Below are 21972 nucleotides of genomic sequence, written 5' to 3' on the forward strand. Positions count from 1 at the left end.
ATGAATGGTCTCCTTCATCCTCAGGAGTATTCCATAACCCGATCACCTGTTAACTCTTGGTGCTCACACTGATAACCAGTCAGCAGCAAAACATCCAACAGCTACTTCCTATCATCTTTAACACATTGCTGGGTCTAGGCGTTCACTTACATGAAAATCATGAAAACAAAATAGCCGAATATCCATCAAACCATATGGACTCTTTCACATCATTCCAGTGAACCCGTATTTAAGAAGGGTGCATGGCAAAACAAGTGAACAATTTCTGAAAACAGAACTAAGAGTTCTAAAGGTGGATTTTAGCTGATGTGCAATATGGAAAAGGAAAAGCAAGACAAAATTATTGTTTTTATTGACAGATTGCCAAATAGTTACTTGCAAAGTTATTTTTCTGACCCAAGTTGTCATTTGTCTATTTCCAATGACATCCAGCAGAGTCCTGGAGTATTATCAGTTTGAGGTAACTTACGGAGAGAGGACATGCTGGAGGTGCCCCGAAGAAACTGGTGTAAGCCATCTTCACTGTCACTGGAGCTGGCTATACTGTTCCTCATTTCTAGCATGGAGATCTGTGTGCACAGGCTGAGCTGGTGTTCCAACTTTTTGGCCTTCTACAAAACAAAGTTTTAAGGTTTCAGAGATCTATGGGACTTAGGTCATACATTCCCTGTAAACAGCATTTATTTTTCCTTGAAATAAAAACTACCTGGTATATAGTAAGTGGCCAAAAAATGTTAGCTATGACCTTTATCATAAGCTATTACTATATATACATTACAAAAATTTAACATACTCAATAGCTTATTTATTAAACTGGAAAACAATAAGCACCAACCTAATTTGATAAAGGGCCTAGACAAGATGACTTTAAGAGAGCACACACCCATATGCATAGTTCTTGGAGAACACTACTTATCACAGAAACAACATTCTGCAATGTCTCTTCTGTCATTATTTTAATTTCCTTCTAAGCAATTGTGGGGAAATGAAGATCAAATTGCAAATTGTTGAAGATCCACTCAGCTCTGAAATTCCTAACTGGATTGCCACACGCCCCCTCTCATCCCTCTCTTGTCACTTCTAGACCTTCTGGAAAGGAGGTTGCCCAGGAGGATATATAAGACCGGAAGACACCAGGGTTAAAATGCGAACTTCCTGTTCACCCAAGTTTGTGAGTGTTTCTCAGTCTGCAACCTTCCTGCTGCCCTGCCTTCCCTGGCCCACTCTACCCCACATCCCTCCCTCCAACTCGCTTACCATCTTCCTGAGACTGATTGACCCTTTATGAGAGATCAGCACCACATCACCACAAATGGAGGTCCCTGACATTTAGAGATACCTCACCAGGTAATGGCAAATATAATAATTACAAAATATTTCCACACTCTTGAAAAATGATTCCCCTGAAGGGTCTCTAAATTACAAGCATCCCCACTTCACTCATAATTAATTAATGAAAATTCAGAAAAAATATATGCTGCATAAAGTGAGGTACACCTTAGAAAACCACTTACTTTATCATTTAAGGTAGGATCATTCAATGAGTAGAGCTTATTGGTAATGTCTTTTCCTATGAGATACCTAAATATTTCATATAGAAACGGTTCTGATTCCAGAAAGTAAGTTAATCTTTCTCTTGACCAGCATAAAAATCTGCAGTTATCATCTGCAATGATGGTGACCTGCCCAAGAAACAAACACAGAAAGAAAAAAGTACTTTGTGTATATGAATTACGACTATAATAATTTTGGGGAAAGGAAGAGTAGAATAATTTAGTGGATATTATTAAAGGAATGATTTATCATATTAGTTAAATTAAAATAAGATCTATACACACAAGCTTCTATAACTACTATAAAATCACGTTTAAAATCGTTAAAAAACCAAGAATTCTGCAGACGGAAAGCAAACTCTCCAAGTTTCATTGTTGTGCTGTTCTGTGAGGTCTGGTGTCAAAAGCACTGCCACAGAGCATACTAGACTAATGTTACAACTAGATATATAATTTATGGTTAAATATTTCTTTCCACACTGATGATTACAACAGAGGTTTAAGAATACGGCTTCAAGCAAGAGAACTGAGCTAAGATTCGTGAGGCAAGTTACAGATGAAAGATATCCCGCCTAGCCAACTCTGCAAACAAATACTAGTGAATGAGAAAACAGAGTCCTGTGAATTGGTTTTAGGGTCCAGGTTGTTACTGCGGAATATGGCTACTGAGGGTTCTTCTCTGGGTCCTTGTGTCAGAGGTAATTCTTGAGTGTGACCTTTCAGGGCTAGCTCCAGGGTATCGGGAAACCATACCTTGTTGTTGAGCATTGTTCCACAGCAAAGTGGGAAACACTGTAACTGCACTACATACAGCTCAAGTTTCTTTAAATAAATCCTTTCTCCAGAGTGAGGGGTTAAGCCCTCATACCTCAGTGTCAGGAAGCCCATCCCCCCCATGGCAGTCCCCTTCCATCAGTTAGTACTCCTCTTCTGAGCTTCATGGGGCACTCATATCACCGAACCCACACTCATCTGTGGACACATCTGTCTCCACCAGGCACTCTGAGGGCAGGGACTATGCATCTTCATGTCTGAATGCCCAGCGTCCAACACAGAGTGGTGCTCAGTATACATTTATTATATGAAGAAATTAACAAATGAACACAAATAGTGTTGAAGGCAACAACTATTTTTATATCCTCAACATTAAACCCAATGCCTGTCCAGGTCAATTAATAAAGGGTTTTTGAATTGACATGAAATCATACCTGAGCATCAGAGCAAATATTTCCAATTTCCCCTTGGTTTGTCATAAAATTAAGCATATTTTGGTGATGAGGTGGTATTTATGTCTACTAAGATAGAAAATGGAAAACCCAGCTTCTCAGCTAATACTAATAGCTGAAATCTGACCTTTAGCAAAGGGTTTAGCTACTTTAAAAAATGGGTCAATATTCCTAGAAAAAAAATTTGCATTTATTTATTATATTAAAAGCAGGAATCTCCAAAAACCCAATACATTTGGATTGAAGAAATGCATTACCAACTCTATGACTCCGTGAGACACTAAATTCTACTCTTTCTTTCAATGTGCATTACGTACTTACTTTATGCTAGACACTGTTAAAGGCACTGACATTACGACGTGAACAAGAAAGACAAGATCTTTGCCCTGGGAAATAAATAAAGAAATATGATACCCTCAGGTAACACTAAGTGTTTTGACAAATACACAACTGGGGAAAGTGGTAGAGAATCTCCAGGGAATGACAGTCACACATAATACCACTCACTTTATACATGCATTGTACTTTTAAACATTTAGGTGCTTTTACATCTATAAGTGGATCCTCAAAATTGTCTTTCGGATAAGCAAGTAACATTCTTCTTCATTTTTCAGATGCCAGATGAGAAGACCCAAAAAACTTATTCATGAGCACGTTACCTAGTGATGAAGTGAGTACTCCTGATTTCCAGCCCTGACATGATTTTCCCACCAGACTAAACCCTACCCAATGTGTCCAGTATTTATGAACACAATCACATTGAAAGTAATTTTGTTAAGTGACCACAGGGTCGGCTCAGAGCCCATCAAGAGTTCCTCATACAAACAACAGTTGAACACAATGCCATGAAGCCTACACTCTAGTGGAGGAAGCTAATGATATGTAAAGATATGTGGAAAAAAAAAAAAAAGAGTTGTAAGAGAAGTATAAGGTCAAGCCAGTACTGAGGAGTTCCCAGAAACACTAAGAGATGGGTAAATAAATGGAGGGCAACTAAATAATATTCCACAGGAGTAATTAGAGAAGGGTGGACAATGGTACTCACTGTAGCACAGCCCTGCAACTGAGCACTGGAGAAAGGGTTAGGAGTTGGAGGTGCCTTCGTTTGGCAAAGAGGTCATCCGGACTTTGGAAAACATAATTCATGTGCAGTGGGGGAAGAAGTTAAAAGAGGAGTTGGAAGTCATCCAAGAGAAGACAAAGGAATTGTACCCAGGTGATGTTTAATACATTTAACTTCTTCTCAACCATTCCAATAACCTCAAGTTCCCACTGAGGCAATGACACTTCTGATACTATCATTTGCTTAGCAAATACATTTCTTACTGATGGTTGAAAAATACTATGAACCTGTTTACATTGTTATTAAATTTAGACTTAATAACACTATTCAAATAATAAGCTATACCTAGAGAATGTATGAGTGACTTACAGATCTGTAAGCAAAGGCATTTAATTGGATGCGGGTAGTTAGTATATTGACTGAGGTTATTTTACATGATGGCTGATGCTTCATTTCTGCCAAATAGACATTTGTGTTTAATGATTTCCTGTCACAAGAGCCAAGTAAAACATATTTTAATGAGGAATTTCTATAAAGCAATATAAGATTTTTTAAAGCTTCCATAAAATAAATTTGCTTCTTAAGTCATTAGGGCACCTCAGCAGTGCCATGCTTCAGTTCTTGTGAAGAAATAAAAGCAAACAGGGCAATGGAAGATACAAAGGGATTGCTTTCAGGGAGAGAATTGGACTAAGTGTTTTCAGTTGGGTTTGCCCTGATTATTTCAAGGCACTAGGCCTGTCCCTCACTTTAGACTGTACACCCTCACATTACACAAGAACAAGGGTGTCTGAGGGAATTACCGAATGTGCCACAATTGGAAACCGCAGTCAGACAATATGATGGATGAATATTCTCAGGGGAGAATGTGTTATATTCTTCATGTATTGTATCACATTTCACACATCAGGAACATGAAAATGTCGTAGGACTGGTCTGTTCAGCCAATGCTCAGAGTTCTCATGAGCACCAAAATACAGTAGAGTCAAAGCTCGCAGAGCAAATTGCTTCACAGCTTAACCAAAAGATTTACTTAATACAATAAGATAAGATTTGATTTAAATACAGGTAAAAATTTAGTGTTCCTTTATTTCACAAAGGCTTGGATCTCCAAGACATCCTCCTTCCCTTCAAGTCAATAAAGCTTTGATTTTCAGGCTTCCCAGCACAGGACATGCAACCGACTACAGCAAAGCAATAGGGGACACAGAACACAAAAGATAAATGTGAAAATGGTAAAGCTCACTTGATATAAAGCAACTGCAGAAAGAGAAAGAAACCAAACACAAAAGACGACCTCTACCTCTTATAAGAAAGATACCCAAGATTCTATCAATAGTTCTAAGCAGCAACTTTGGTGTGTAAGTACATAATGGCTGTAAGCATCTGTCGAGTACCTGTGAGTTCAGAACCTGTTTCTCATCCCTGTCACTGTGTCTGTCACAAGCGTCACACGTGTACCCAAATAACATTTTTCTGTGCAATCTCAAGAGATAGACATTGGGTCCACTTGCCTTTCTTTTCCCCTTTCACCTTAGTGAAAGGTACTTTGGTAGTACCCCTACCAACGATGCATTTTAAGAAATACAAATTTGAGGGAAGTAGCACCTTTGTCAGGATACTTTTAATGGTTCAGATTTAAAGAAAAATGAGATTAGCAGGAAAAAAGCATGTAGGTGGAGAAGTTGACCACTGACACTCTCAAATGTCCTCTGCTATGGGCACAGGTAGTGAGAGGTTGCAGCAAAGTCCCTCTGGGAACTTGCTTCACAAAGAGGCACTATATACTCCTACACAGACGTGCAGCAGCTATATTTACTCTTGAGTATCTGCCAAAGGGAACATTTCGTAAACAATCAAAACACAATCTCTCCCGAGGGCTTCTTGTGATGGAGTCTGCTCCAATTGTACAGGGCACAGTTTCCATGATGCTACAGTAATTTCTTTCCATTGACCAATCAGAAAATGCCACACCACATTCCATGCAGACAAGAGATGACTGGTGTTGGAAAGGCTGAATAATATCCTTTACCAGCTACAGTACCTCGGTTTTGGTCATATTTTGGAATCTTCAAGGCAATTATCAGGAACATTTCTCAGCTAGCAAATCCTAGTCCCTGGTCCCCAAGAAGAAACTGTAGCTAGGGATTAGAATTCCTTTTTTTGTTAACTTAATTAAAATATAACTTGAAGTCCAGTGGAAAAGATAGTACATGTTCATATCCCTGGATTCTCAGGGAGCATTTGCTTCTAGAAACAAATGGGTTTCAGTTTCCACCCCCTCGCCAAATCCCAGTCTCTTCAGGGTATAATGAGACTGAGTCACTGTGTAATACCACTTGCTACTATACACAGAGAAATGGATGAAACAGATAAATACACAGATAAGCGGGCTTTGGAAGAAGAAATGTAATAAGGGCAGACGAAAGAAGGAGAGAAGAAATAAGTGGCCCTGCATTCATTTGTAGATGGTGGTGATTAAAGATACAGTAAGAACATTTAAGTCTCAGTGCACAGCTGACCCTCACAAACACAAGGTGAGAGTGTAAATTCGGGAAGCCACGATATAGCATTAGCTTTCTACTTCTGTATCTTAAGCTCAGCCAGTTTGGGAACAGTACTACACCCACTTAATGAACTTATATGAGACCTTGCAGTAAATACATATAACTGTACCAAGTTGTGTGGTTATGCAGACCTGTTACTCAGGCAGAATGAGAGTGGGGCAGGGCTGAGGCCATTGTATATAAAGTAAACTGTATGTCTGTAAATTTTCCCTTTTATCTCCATGTGGTCTCCCAAATTGTACAGAGTCTCAAAATGAAACTCAAAAATAATACTGGTCATCAAGAAACACTGACATTTTGGGGCGCCTGGATGGCGCAGTCGGTTAAGCGTCCGACTTCAGCCAGGTCACGATCTCGCGGTCCGTGAGTTCGAGCCCCGCGTCAGGCTCTGGGCTGATGGCTCGGAGCCTGGAGCCTGTTTCCGATTCTGTGTCTCCCTCTCTCTCTGCCCCTCCCCCGTTCATGCTCTGTCTCTCTCTGTCCCAAAAATAAATAAAAAACGTTGAAAAAAAAAAAATTAAGAAACACTGACATTTCCTCCCTCAGGTGATAACATCCCTTCTATTCCATTTCCTGCCTATATAGATTCACCCTCTTGCTCATAAGCATCCCTATTCCGCAATTTATCTAGAGGCTAAGATCAAAGGATACTCTCACCCATTTTCCTGGTTACTTTCCTATCAATCAAGAGGGGAATAAAATAGGAGGGCTGGACACTTACAGAAAGGATGAAAACAAACTGCCACATAATGGAACAATTTTTAACTATGAAGAACTTCATCCTTTGTCCCTAAAATATTCATTAAATATGAAATTGTAAAGTGACTAGGTTATTTCATAAGGATTAACAGGATATCTCTAGGGCAAAGCCAGTTTCTCTTTTTTCCCAATAAAATTTTAACCAATTACGTGTTTTGGAAACACTGATTATCCACAACTGATATTTTCCTTTTTTCTCGTAATCAAAGCACTCAATGTTTTCTATGAAAAGTTATAAAAATTCAAAGAAACAAAAAGGAAGAAAATAAAAAAAAGTAGTCAAACTCACAACCCAGAAGTAACAGTGTTAACACTATGCCCAAAGTAGGATATATCTTTCTAGAGCTCTTAATGCATGTATAGGCACTATTTTGTTTAAGTTCCACAAAAATGGGATCATGCTATATATACCATATGATAATCTTTTATTTTCAATTAATCACTTTTCTAGTAATATCCTTCAGATTTTGAATGAGACATGAACTAGCTCCAATCTTCTTAAAAATCATGCCAACACATACCTGGAATTTTTCGCCTTTGTGCATCTGAGTTGATCTAAATTCTGGTGAATCTATAAAGGCACAGGGGTAAATGTTATGCAGAAAATGTCCTCGATAGGAAACCTTCATTCTGATAACAGAAATTCATGTTAATAAATGCATAATATTTCATAAATAACATGATGATCCTTAATCTTATAGTATTTTGTACTAAAGTTTTAAAGACTCCAAAGATGACAGACACAATTAAAAGCACTTTCTGAAACGCATAAATATTTACTTCAAAATAAATTTCATCAACAAGAAAAAAAAAAAAAAAAAGGACAGGTTCCAGTACTGAACACACACATGCCTTCCAATAGTTATTACTGCTTGTTTAGCTGGAGTGGCCATAAATTTATCACTCAAACTCTGATATTTTTGAGAAGGAAAGGATTGGTATTAATAATTATGCCAGAAAAATACACACTGGCTCTCTCCCCAGAAGACTGATATTTCTAGAAGTTATATTTTTGTGATATTCAAAAAATAATCAAATCACCTCTGAAACACGCACAAGCTTTTGGAAGTTTAATGCCCAACTTAAGCCTACGTCAATTTTGATTCGTTAACTTTAAAAAAGGGTCAGTCGGGGTTCAGAATATTCACAACTGAAAATCTTAACATCAACAAGAACTGGAGTAGTCAATTCTATGTAACTCTAACACGTTGCTCTGTAGTATTCTAAAACGCAGTTGTAAAATGGAATTTCAGCACCAACAAACTCTGCGACCGTTTCCTCCATTAGCTGGTATCATTCCTCTCTAGTCATTCCCTTCCCAGGGGACATGAGAAGACTTAGGGCAAACTGGACATTTCAATTTCCATAGAGCACTTACTTCCCCTTCAGGAGAATACTCAGACGGTCATCAACGGAGGTTTTATCCTCTGCAGCATAAGCCTGGCCCTTTTTTAAGGTTTGGATCATACAAAACTGGCCAGTTAATCTTCTGAACAAATCTGGAGGCACACGGAGTGGTTCGAACAATCGGCGATAGATGCCACTGAGTTCCTTTTCAATCTTTACCTGAAACGCAGCAATGACCACATGCTGTAGTAACGCAGCAACACTGAAACATTGGCTTCTGCAGTCTCAGTACGGTTTTGAGAGTAAACACGTCTTCAACAAACACCATGGCCCTGTATTTCAGTACATGGAATCTTATACAGAGACTAAGTGGTGACATAAGTTTAGATGCTAAAAGGGCACTTTTGCAGTTAAACAACTCCAAGAGCATATGGAAAAGATTTGCACTATTGATCACATCTCCTCCTAGGCGCTGGAAAGCGGCTGGGGATGTTTTGCATGTTATCACAACATGTACCCTCCCAATCTTAGCACTTCCTGTAAATAACACAAAACCTTTTTTTTTTTTTTAATTTTTTTTAACATTTATTTTGAGACAGAGAGAGACAGAGCATGAACATGGGAGGGTCAGAGAGAGAGGGAGACACAGAATCTGAAACAGGCTCCAGGCTCTGAGCTGTCAGCACAGAGCCCGACGCGGGGCTCGAACTCACGGACTGTGAGATCATGACCTGAGCCGAAGTCGGACGCTTAACCGACTGAGCCACCCAGGCGCCCCAACACAAAACCTTTTTGTCTTTATAACAGCTGTTTCACAGAAAGAAATTACATGAACTTTTAAATATTATAGCAAAAAAAGAGAAACACACTAAATAGGAACCAACACAGAAAAAAAATTTATGAAAATACATACAGTAAGCATTTTATCTATATGTATTATTTAATGCATCAGCATAGGAGAACAAATATTCACAGCTGCAATCATTGCTTCTGATCTATTTATTCTGAAGCAAAGTGAAGACAGTAAAAGGGTTTCAGTGTAGCAATTTCATCCTAAGCTAAAATACTTTGTAGAATGGAGAACCCGCCAATTAACTCCGACTACTAGAGAAAAAAAGGGAAGAGCAAAACGGCTCAGTCACCTCTGCTGTCAGTCAAGACCCAGATCACACCCTGTATTTGGGCCCAGCATTAGTCTGGGAAAACTGTAAAGCATGTGAATGAACTTTGGGGTTCAAATGATCATCCATCCCCAAGAAATCTACGGCAGACGCAACATGGAGCTTATAGACCTGGCTGATGAGAGCCACTCAGATGTCACTATAGCCTTTGCGATGCTCTTGTCGTGTTCCATTTCAACAAAGAAACAGCATTTACATTTTTCAAAAAAATAAGTTTATAATCTGAGAAGACACAAAAGCACAGATACTGTGTGAATGTGTTACTTGATGCTACTACCTTATGTTCAGAACTTGGGGTTCCAACAAGTTCTGGTATTCAGAAATTACAACCCTCATTATTACTACCATCTACCTCCTCTACTTCAGAGATCTAGTAACTAGTAATGAGTGTTTAAGATAATTTAGTCACAAATACGTCCCACTTTCAGGATACATGGTAGCCAACGTGGTATAGCAATGAACACATGAACTAAACAAATCTATTGACTCATATTCATCATCTGGTCATTCTGCAAGTGTTAGCTCAAGTCCCAATTCCTTCATGAAGCCTTCTTAATTCTTGTGAAAGCACTCACTCATCAAATATTTTTTTGAGCACTTGTTATGCGACAATCATGGTTGACAGACACATGGAATACAACAGTAAGGTGGCAGATGATGTTATTGTTCCCAACTATGTGCTGCTCCCATCCCCTGTAAAAGGATTATCCATCCCCTTACCCCAACCTATTCCCACATTATCACCCTTGGCCACGTCATTTGCTTTAGCCAATGAAATGTGAGCAAAGGTGACATATGCTCCTTCTGAGCAGAGGTTTTAAGAGACACCGGGTGTTTCTCTTTTGTTCTCTCATACTTTTCTCTCTGCTATGAGAATGTATATCTAAACGGAATCTGGTGCTTCAGCAGAGACTCTGAGATGAAGCCACAGAGCAGAATCACAAGTGACACACAACTGCCAGAGTCCACGTATAAGGTGCGTGAGGAAAAAACAAAACAAAACAAAACACCTGTCACTGTTACTTGTCACTGAGATTTTCAGATTGTGTATTACACAGGATAACTTCGAGAAACCTAATATGGTAAGCAAAAAAGACTGGGTCACAATGACGATGAGGTTACAGTCTAGTAGAATGCCTATTATATACAGCATCTGTATCATTCAAATTATAATTTCCTGTGAAATGTCTTGTTTTGGAATAGTTTTCTGTGTGCAAGTCTGGCTTCGAACACGTACAAGTGCTGTATCTTTTACCTTACTGGATAATTATGTGTAATTTGAATAGTTAGTAAACACGTATGGAGTGATTTCTAGGAGCCATGATGTTTTCTTAATTCTATTTACATCTCTTTGTCTTAGAATGACCAAGGAAACACAAGATAAATCAGAATTGGGAAAAAAAAGTTAAATACTAAAGCTAAATATAGTGTTTTGGCATCACCCTCCCCAAATGGCAATTTCCTTAAATGAGTATTTTGGGGTAACGAAAAAAAATAAAGTCACTATATTAAAAAAAAATAGCATGAGGGGTGCCTAGGTGTCTCAGTCAGTTAAGCATCTGATTCCTGATCTCAGCTCAGGTCATGATCTCACAGTTCTGTGAGGTCAAGCCCCACATTGGGCTCTGTGCTGACAGTGTGGAGCCTGCCTGGAATTCTCTTACTCTCCCTCTCTCTCAAAATAAATAAATACACTTAAAAAAAAATAAAAATAAAAAATAGCACGAACTATTTGTAAATCATTAGTATTTTCAAGGCAGTTGCCTATAGTTGATTTTACAACTAGGCAAAGATATTTCCAGGTGACATTTGAGTGTCAATAGACAAAAGAAATAATGAAGTTATAGGACTAAAATGATGGAGAATATGGACATGTTCTCTGATGTCTAAATTGCCTTAATGATTTAAAGAATTTTAAAAACTCCTATGTAAAACAAATTTCATGGTATTCAAATATTTCACTTTATATATAAACAAAATCAGAGAAATGATATTAAAGGGACCAAAGATGTTAGATGTTCATTCTTAAGTCTGAACAAAGCATTTTAAAAGCTTTTTGGCTTTGAAATCCCTTCCTTAAGAGGTGCCTGGGTGGCTCAGTTGGTTAAGCGTCTGGCCTTTGGTTTCAGCTCAGGTCATGATCTGATGGTTTATGAGACCAAAGTTTGAGAGACTGAGCCCAGCTGTCAGTGCAGAGCCTGCTTTGGGATTCTCTCTCTCCCCCTCTCTCTCTGCCCCGCTCCACCACATGTGTAGTCATTTTCTCTCTCTCTCAAAATAACTAAATCGATTTTAAAAATAAAATAAAATAAAATCTCTTCCTAATTAATTAATTTTAGTCATTACCGGTCTTTTCTTGTACAAAAGATATGACAGATGCAAAATGTTGACACCCAGGAACACAGAGTTCCAGATCATGATATCCAAGGCACATCGGTAGAGAGTGGCCCAGACAATATAAAGGGTACATCCTGTTGAATAACAAAGTTAACATGTTAGATGATTGGCATAGCATCAGTATGTAGATTAATAAATTTTTTATCCTCTGTATACAAAAATAATCAAGCACATTTTAGAACTACCTAAGCCAAACATCACATTAACTTCCATTTTGTTTTTTGTCTTGTTACCACAAAAGGAAAATGTGCTCTATTGTGGAAAATTTATATAGCAAATATTTTTAAAGGGGAAAACCCCCATAATTCTACTACTTAAAAAAAAACACTGTCGATATTTTATACTTCTTTACAGTGTTGATACATTTTTACCTGATGGCAAACCTACTGTCTATAAAATTTTAAAACCCACTCTTTAACTTATTTTGCTTACTGTGGTAATCTCCCTATTTTGTTAAAACTCTTCATATACATAGTTTTCAATGACTGTAACTGACTAAATCCTAATTTAAGCATTTCCAACTGGTAAATAGATGAGATTTTGGGGGTGTAATTTTTGATACATCGCCAAAACATATTTATACATTAAAAATTGATGTGTTTTTTTGTTTTGTTTACTATTTTCTTAGGGTGGATTACCTAACAGTAAGTCAAGGAAATGAACTTCACAGCTTTTGATGAGACTAAAGAATTGCTTCTCAAAGGTATATAGACGTTTGCAATCCTACTCATTAGGAATGCTACTATTAAGTTGACAATATTACAAAATTTGAAGTCTCTTCATTTGAGAGTGAGGAATTATATATTCTATATAATTTTGCATTTCCATGATTATTGGTGAGCCTGAATATTTTACCAAATATTTAACCATGTAAATTTTTACTTGATGATTTTCCATTCACCTGTGGAAATCTTGCTTTTTCTTATCAATTCTCTTAATTTAGGAAGAATACCCATTTTCTTTTGCTCGATGGATGGTGGGAGAGTCAATATATAATTTGAAAAAAAAAAACGATCAATATGATACAAATATATCAACAACATATACGCACATAAAAGCTAAACACTCGCATTAAAAAGTTGATCATTTGCAATTTTTATTTCATCATAATGATTTGGGACACCTGAATAGGCCCAAATGTAAAACTTCATAAGTTCTTTAAAAAATATTTCATAGCAAGTGTTGTTGAATTTTAAAATACTATTACTTAAAGAAGACAGGGAAGCATAATGCTTCAGCTGACTGGGAACATGAGGATCTGAATTACAGTCCTGGGTTAGCCACGTTCTCTCCATCTTAATTTTGGATGAGTCAGTTAACTTCTCCAGGTCTCTTTGTTTATTAAGTGTCGGACTAGATGATCTCCTTGGCCGTCCACCTCTAGAACTGTGTCTTAAAATTTATAATTAGCTTTTGCCTTTTTTGCAGGGTGTGGTTTGGTTTTGTTTTTCATTCAACACTCTGCAATGCCTGCTGCAATCCCTGCCTTACTCAGAGGTTACAGCCACAGAAGCCCACAGGCCACCTTCTGGCTTCCCTTCCAGCCTCTTATTTTATCTATCTATCTATCTATCTATCTATCTATCTATCTATCATCTACCTATTTTGAGTGTAGTTGACACATAATGTTACATTAGTTTCAGGCGTATAACATAGTGGTTCAACACGTTTACACCTATATATGTTTTGCTGTGCTCACCATAAGTGTAGCTGCCATCTGTTGCCACACAGCATTATTACAGTATCACTGACGATATTCCCTATGCTGTGCCTTTTATTCCCATAACTTATCCATTCCATAACTGGAAGCCTCTCTCTCGCTCCTAGGCTTTACTTTGACCATTCCTTGTAATTTTTCACGTATTTCAGGCATAATGAGCTACTCTCCACTCCCCCTAGATATGATGAACTTCCCTCTCTTCTGTGCCTTTTCCTGGATACCACACACACTCACACTCCGAGAAATCCTGTTCATCTTCCAAAAGCCAGCTCCAATGTCATCTCCACAGTGTGACCTTGCTCCACCTTCCTGCTGAGGCTGTCACCCTCTCCGTTTCTCCCTGGCACTGGGTGCACATGTGCATCACAGCCTCCAACACCTCACACGTGACTGTCCATCTGTGTCTCCCAGCCCCCCAAAAGTATCTTTTTCAAAAATGGACACTGCCTTCTTCAGTCTTTACCTGACACATTACAGGTGCTCAAAAATGCATCTGAATAAAAGAATCATCAAGGAAATAATCACACAGAGAGTAATTTGTCAAAAATCACTGCCTGAAATAATAAATTCAATTGTTCTGGTATTTTGATGTGAATCTGTTTAACCTGCTTCATCAGGATTATTGGAGCTCCCTCAAAAGTTTTATTTGAACTATTGTGTCTAGGAAACTGCTTTTGTTTCCAGTGTTGCATTACAGGTAATAAGTAAAAGCCTATTCAAATAATAGTGCTTACGACTGGATAGTACTTACTATGTCCCAGGCCTGTTATAAGTCAAATATCGCACACACACACACACACACACACACACACACACACACTCTTACACACACACACAAACACACACACACACACACACACACACACACTCGTTTAATTCTTCCAACAATTCTAGGGGGTAGTATTATTTTTACCCTTATTTGGCACATGGGAAACTGAGGAGTAGAAAGGTTTAAACACCTGCCCTAGTTACACAGTTAGCAAGTGGTGGAATCAGGATTTGAATTACGCAGTCTGCTCCAAAGTCCACACTCCTATATACAAATGGGTTTTTTGATACCTGGAAAATCTAACAACATAGAAAACATACATGGTCTTATATAAAATAAATATGGAAAGATATGGCATGTAAAGGCCTACCTTGCAAGTTACCTGATACACGTACTGCTTATTTGCTGACAAAGATTTATATTTCTGGTATGCTACAGACCTGACAAGGAACAGTCTGAAGTCCCCAACACTGAGCCCATCTGATGCCAGTTATAGAGAACTTAAATACATCTCAGTCAGGTATCTTACCTATAGTTAACATCCCCCTAAGAAGTATCATATGAAGATGAAGACTAGTTGGAATAACCAACCCAATTGTGAAAAAAATATTTGCTACATGAAAAACTAGATGATGTATCTCTCTCCAGTTTTCACATATGGTCTCATTGGAAGGCACGGGAATGACACTTTCTAACTCAGGTGTAAAACCTATTGCAGTTGATTCTGTCAATGGGCTTGACTCGGTATAATTCATCTTGAAAACTCTGTAAAAACAAAGAAACAAAAGGACAATCATAAAAAATGGCAGCTGTATCTTACTACCCCTATAGGTATTATATCAAAATTATTTCTGTGAACTAAATATTGGTAAATAGACTTCTTTGGTACTTATGAATTAAAGCCAGGTTTGAACCCCACCAGTCACACACTAAGTATATCCATTTCTTTATCTGTTAAATGATGATAATACCTCATCTAACTTTCTACTAAGATGAAATGAAATATATAAAATATTTAGCATAGTGCACAACTATTCACTGATATGTATATCTGTATATAGACATACATGGTGGGGAGAGAGGAATGAGGAATTAATTTGTCTAAAAGGCAATCACCAATATTCATAAACCATAGCAATTACAAAGTTTTCTATCACATTCCCACTATGACACTGATTCTGAACACAGAAAAGGTAAATGGAAAAACTGATTTTTTAAATAGTTTCCAAAAAATTAACACTCTCATATCTTTTATTTGAAGGCTTAGGATATTGAGGAGGCTCTATTTTTAACTGTCATTAAGTCATTATATCATACACATATACATTCCATATTATCCTATATGCACATAATAAATACATTACTAATCACTTATACATACACAGATATAACATTTACTCTTTTCATCGTCCAGTTTAAGTCTCTACTTTCTTTCCCATAAAAACTCTACTTGATAGCACATCACAAATTAAAAAGTAGTAAACTTCTGGTTTACTTCTATGTAGGAGAGGTAATGAACATTCTTTCAACTATTTAATGTAAAAATCTATAGCAAATACATTTCAAAGAGTATACACTTTACACATGCTTACATAAACCTTAACACAAAGTGGCACTATTTCCTGACTAAATTACCTGTCCTCCTTCTCTGGTACTTAAAAAACTTTACCTATTATTAGTTATACAAATTGGTCCCTGACAAAAACCATGTAGGTTTACAGATTATATTAATTATCCTGTTTCAGAAATAGAATTCCAAATGGGAACCAAAAATATCTTTAACTTTCATTCTAATGATAAGTATTTCTTTCCAAAATAAGGTCATATAATTAGCCATACATTTCCAATCATTTTTTTTTTATCATACCAAAGTACAGGTTTTAGGTGGTAGAATAATTAATTGGTATAGGTTGGGCATTCTGAAAGGATGTTATTAGACAAATCTGAAGGAATTCTACATTCGTTAAGATGATAAAAAAACATACACGCATTACAAACTATGAATGAAATGATCAAGTCAATTAAAGATCTCTTCATACAATTCTGACATAGTTCAAAAATATAAGAGAAATAGTTGACTTAGATGTTGATTTTCTGCAAAAAGGAAAGAAACCACAAAAATCCAACTACTTTCCAAATGTTTGAATCAACAAAAATATAAGTCTATTGGGGGCATGATTATTTGAATAATTCCATTTATATGACGTTTGCTTTTAAGACCAAATCAGAATTAATCCTATAATTTCTGCAGGAGGGAGAATGAAATTAAAGGTCCTCTATCACTCATAAGCTAGTGTCAAGGTCTGCTTATGCATTAGCATTACCTAAACTAATAACCACATTTCTTTTTTTTTTTTTTAATGTTTTTTCATTTTTGAGAGACTGAGAGACAGAGCACAAGCGGGGGAGGGGCAGAGAGAGAGGGAGACACAGAATCCGAAGCAGGCTCCAGGCTCTGAGCTGTCAGCACAGACCCTGACATGGGGCTGGAACCCACAAACTGTGAGATCATGACCTGAGCCAAAGTCAGATGCTCAACCAACTAAGCCACCCAGGCGCCCCTAATAAGTACATTTCTATGGCTTCCACCTCCATTGTCCTATTTGCTTTTCTAACTACCCTGTGCTCTCTATGAGGCAGGGGTGTTGTCATATTCATCTATGTATACCCAAGGCCTAGATTCTGTAGAGAATGCCAGAGCTGAAAGCCATACAGAAGGGACACAAACATGACAAACACTTTTAGAAATCATTTTCAGTCTCCCCAAACCTTAGAAGTAAAGACAGGAAAGTGTCCAGTGTTCCTGGGACTAAGAGAGTCAGGTTCTATACCAAAAGCCCTGGGGAGCCACAGAAGTCAGGGGAAAGTCATTTCCGCTGCTTGGGTCTGCCTCTTCCTGGGAACAGAGGCGGCTGGACTAGATGGACTTTGAAACACTTTCAAGTTTTAATAGCCTGAGGCTCTAATACACATTTATATAATAAGTTAGTTAAGACATATTCCCCCTCATATCCACCCAATTATACCTGTAATGCCAACTAGCTCAATTTCAGGCTTTTAAAAGTTCTTCAGGTGGCAATAAAAGTACCAACTTCTGCTCCAAGAGCAATAATAGGAAAACTATGATCCACTGATGCAAGAATCAGAAAAATAACAGGAATTTTTAAAAGGTGGGATCACCCGACAACATATTTTGATGCTCCACACCTTATTTAAAGTGTATATTTTTAAATTTTCTGTATGTATTATAGCTTATAGAATAACATTGTATAATACATTATATAATTTATTTGTGCATTTATCTTTACATCAATTTTGAAATGCCAGTTACCTGTTGTCAATAATATTGATTAGACCTTACTGGTTTCAGCTTCTTTTGATCACTTTTAATGGATTTAAGTCGTTAACACTGAACTAGCCTTCTACAGACAATGAGTCTAAGGAGGAAGGCTAGACTGGTAAATTGGTAAACGTTCAGATAAATTTTGACTGAGTCAAGAGAAGTCTTCTTTCTTCTATTAGTTCTTCAGAGTCTAATTCCCTTAATTACCTGCTCTGGTAAAGTCCTGTTGTTCTATTGATTTTCAATAGCTACGTGTCTGCAGTATTAAACAGCTAAATGGTGAAACTAACATTAATCCTTCACCAAACTACAAAAATGAAAAAGATAGCAGCAATGAACAAAAGTCGTGCTGGCAGATTTAATCCATTCTGTAAATCGAACCGAACCTTTGCACATTTTCGGAATGGCAAAGGGCATTAACGCTGCCAAGGGTCTTTTCGCACATATTCTTGGGTTAAGGCAAGCAGTTTCTGGGACGTGTCTGGCCAATAACACGTTCCTCAAAGCCTCAGAAACGAGGGCGCTGGTGGGTGGCGAGATTCACGGGTTCCCCAGCCATCGGTTCTCCCCAGGGAACCCGCTCACCTCGCTCAGTGTCTACTGTTCTCCTTGACCCGAACTCCGGGGCCACGCGGGGTGTTCAGTGAGCACCGCGCCCCACCTGGCCCTCCCAGCGCCCGGCCAGGGCAGGCCACACGGTGCGCCCGGCTGCCCGCAGCCTCCGCGTGAGAGCGGCGGCCCTACAGCGGGCGAGGACGAGTCGTAGTGGGTTAGGGGCCCGGAGCCCCGGAAGTCCAGCGGGGAGCGGAGATGCCCAGCTCACCAAGGGCTTGCCCGGGCCAGAGCGCGGGAACCGGCACCGGAAGGGGCTCGTGCGCCAGGGGACGCTGGCGCTGCCAGACCCATGTTGCAGCAGCTGGCACCTGAGGGTCTGTGGCCGTGAACCCCAGAAGGGGGAGAAGGGCCGTTTCCGAGACCAGGGAACCCCACGAGGGCCCGGCCGGGGAGAGGGCGGGGCTCCTGGCGGCCGGGCTGGAAAACCCGAGCGCCGCGGGGGCTGACAAAGTTGCTCCCAGTGGAGCAGGGATCCAACTTTCGCTTCCCGATTTAGCCCCGGGAGCTCGAGGCTGCAAATATCCGGGCGCGCGGGGGGGAGCCGGCGGCAGCTACGCCTCCCGCTCCTTACCTGGCTCGTCCCTGGCACCGAACCTGGGCGGCGCTGGCCAAAGTTTGGGGCGACAGCGGCAGGGCGCGGGGGACGGCGACGCGGCGGCTCGACGGGCGCCCGAGGCGACAGCCTCGGCAGATCGCGGGTCCGGAGCCTCCTTGGCCGGTGCCGGGTCCCCGCGCCGGCAGCGGCTTTGACTAAAATAGGCATCGCGACGGTGGCTGCCCGGGCTGGGGCCGCACCGCGCACGCGCCCGCCGCCCCGGCGCCCCCCGGCGGGCGGAGCCCGGGGCCTCGGCCCGACTCCCCACCGGGCTGCTCCAGTTCCACCGCCGTCTGCACCGCCGTGCTCAGTTTGAAACACCCGCTTATTTCTTTCCCCGTTTCCTCTCTACTTCTCGATTCTGTCCTTGTTTGGGCATCACTGTGGAGGGGGGCGGGGGCGGGCAGCATCTTAGGACCAGCGGCGTTGGTGGCTCTTCTCCTTAGGGATAACTCGTGAACTCGAGCAGTAGGATCCCAGCAGGGAGAGAAATCAGGATAAAAATGAGAACTAGAATTTCATTCCCATCCAGGTCGAACGACCCACACGCATAACTCCTTTCTGGGACACTCGCTCGCATCTCAGCACCGGCAGGAAGGGCCGGGAGAGCGCGCAACTCCGCGTCTGAGCCTCGCGGTGGAGGCTGGCGGGTTGGCTCACACGGACGCAGGACACCGCCCTCCGGGACCCGGGTCGGAGCAAGCCAGCCTTGTTGCTGCGGGGACCACGCGGGAGAGACTTTTGACACAAGCCACGTTTGGTTTCAAAGAAAAGAGGGTACTTACCTGAAATTTGCACTCCCATGGCGGTGCAGGGCCCTCCGCTCAAAGCGGAGCTCCACCCGAATTTGACAAGTGAAGTTGGTAGACTTGGGACCATAAACTGGAAAACAAGATATGAAAGTATGCTCCAATCAATCTTTACTGTTCATAGAGGACAACCATTTGGGGTAAGAAATGCAGGGCAAATTGATGAAGAGTTGGCATGGGGGAGGGGGTGGAAGACAAAAGAGGACCGTTAGGTGGACCTTCAGTTTCCACCCCAAGTGTCCCATGTTGGGACAGAATTTGTGCCGATTATTAGAGTAGGAGGCCGTTCATGCGTGCCAGACATGATCTAAATATGAAAAAGAACACAGGTACATTATAAGGTAAGTACCTGGAGGTTCACACTTGCCAAATCTCTCCAGTGACGAAGCAGGGCAACATAGTGTCCAAGAACGTGGGTCCCAGTGCTGGACAGGCCGGGTTTGAAACCTGCCTCTACCACCAGCTGGCTGTGTGATCTTGGAAAGTTGCTTAACTTTTCTGTGCTTCAGTTTCCTTTTTTTGCACCATGGGGATGGTGATGATGATGATGACAGTGATGATTGCACCTGTATCTCATCGGGGGCTTTGAGGACTAAATGACTTAATATGTGTAGAAGGCTCAGAATGGTATGTGGTACACAGTGAGTTCTACCTATATGAATATACATTATACTGATAAAGCTCCTCTAGCAGGTCTGAAATTTGTTATAACTCTACAAGATTAATTTTCAAGGCTACTTCCTCAGAGTCTGTTTCTTTCTAGATGCTCTGCCAGCCATTTCGTAGCTACGACTGAATACATTTTAAGGTGTAGATACAATAATAATTGTGCACAAAGATTCTGCATGGATATGCATTGGAGGATGGCTTATAATAAAGAACACTGGGAATAACCTAAACTCTAATCATATGGAACTAAGTAAATTATAGAACATCCAAACAATCTTGTTCTCAGCAGCCTAATAATAATAATAATAATAATAATAATAATAATTTGTAGAGGGGTGACTGGCTGGCTCAGTCAGTAGAGCCTGAAATTCTTGATCTTGAGATAATGAGTTTTAGCCCCATGTTGGGTATGGAGACTACTTAAAAATTTTTTGTAGAAATATTAGAAATATAATAATGTCAACTAGTTATATAGAACAGAGGTTGGCAAACTGTGGTCTAAATGCCCAGCCCACTGTCCAGTTTTGTACAGCCCATGAGCTAAAATGACTTTTGCATTTTTAACAGTCAAGGCAAAATTAAAAGAAAAATATATCATGATGTGTGAAAATTTTGTGGAATTCAAAGTCAATGTCCGTAGAGTTTACTCGGAAACCAGCCATCCTCATTCATTTATGGCTGCTTTTGTGCTACAAAGGCAGCATTAAGGAGTTGCAACAGAAACTATATGACTCTGCAAAGCCTAAAATAGTTACTTTCTTTATTGAAAGAAATATTGTCTCTTGATAAAGAGCATACTTTTGTGCCAGGCACTGTTATAAGTGGTTTAGGTATATTAAGCCATTGTATCCTCATAATGGACCCTCTGAAGAAATAGTTGCTATTATGATCTCCATTTTATAGATGGGAAACTGAGGTAACAGAGTGGCAGAGTGGTTTGCACAGGGTCACACAGTTAAGGAGAAGCTGAGCCAGGATATCAACCAGGCAGACTAGTTCCAGAGCAATCACACTTTTGTTCAATAGCTACAAGTTTCTGCCACCTTCTATATCTAGCTACACTGCTTCCCATGGAAAGATGTTGGATAGAAAAAGGCTAAGTTACAAGAGTATGTAGAATATTACAAGGCATCCATGATGATAAACCCTAAAATGCTTTCATTCCTCACCTCACAGTAGTTAGGTTATAAGTGATTTTTCATTGTTTTCTCCTTTCTTCCCTTCCTTCCTCTCTCCTTCTTCTTCTTCCAACTCCTCCCACTCCTCCTCCTGCTTCTCCTTCTGCTAAATTTTCCTCAATGACTATTATATGGTACTTTTATAATACTTTAAAAACATATTTATTAAAATAGTAGAGCC

The 21972-nt window shown here is 39.8% G+C and overlaps 1 protein-coding gene across 1 annotated transcript in view; it reads right to left on the reverse strand.

Moving 5' to 3' along the window:
- Positions 1-19273, reverse strand: part of BVES (blood vessel epicardial substance) — a 33921-nt gene extending 14648 nt beyond the window's left edge. The window contains exons 1-7 of the mRNA XM_042985329.1: positions 19112-19273; positions 15112-15347; positions 12043-12167; positions 8547-8734; positions 7690-7798; positions 1515-1682; positions 470-611 (exon numbers count right to left, since the gene is read on the reverse strand). Of these exons, the coding sequence (XP_042841263.1) occupies positions 470-611; positions 1515-1682; positions 7690-7798; positions 8547-8734; positions 12043-12167; positions 15112-15337 (958 nt within the window). The 5' untranslated portion in view covers positions 15338-15347; positions 19112-19273. The remainder of the gene's footprint in view (positions 1-469; positions 612-1514; positions 1683-7689; positions 7799-8546; positions 8735-12042; positions 12168-15111; positions 15348-19111) is intronic.
- Positions 19274-21972: the final 2699 nt, after the last annotated feature.

The sequence above is a fragment of the Panthera tigris genome, chromosome B2 (genome assembly GCF_018350195.1).
Source record: "Panthera tigris isolate Pti1 chromosome B2, P.tigris_Pti1_mat1.1, whole genome shotgun sequence".
NCBI classification, from domain to species: Eukaryota; Metazoa; Chordata; class Mammalia; order Carnivora; family Felidae; genus Panthera; species Panthera tigris.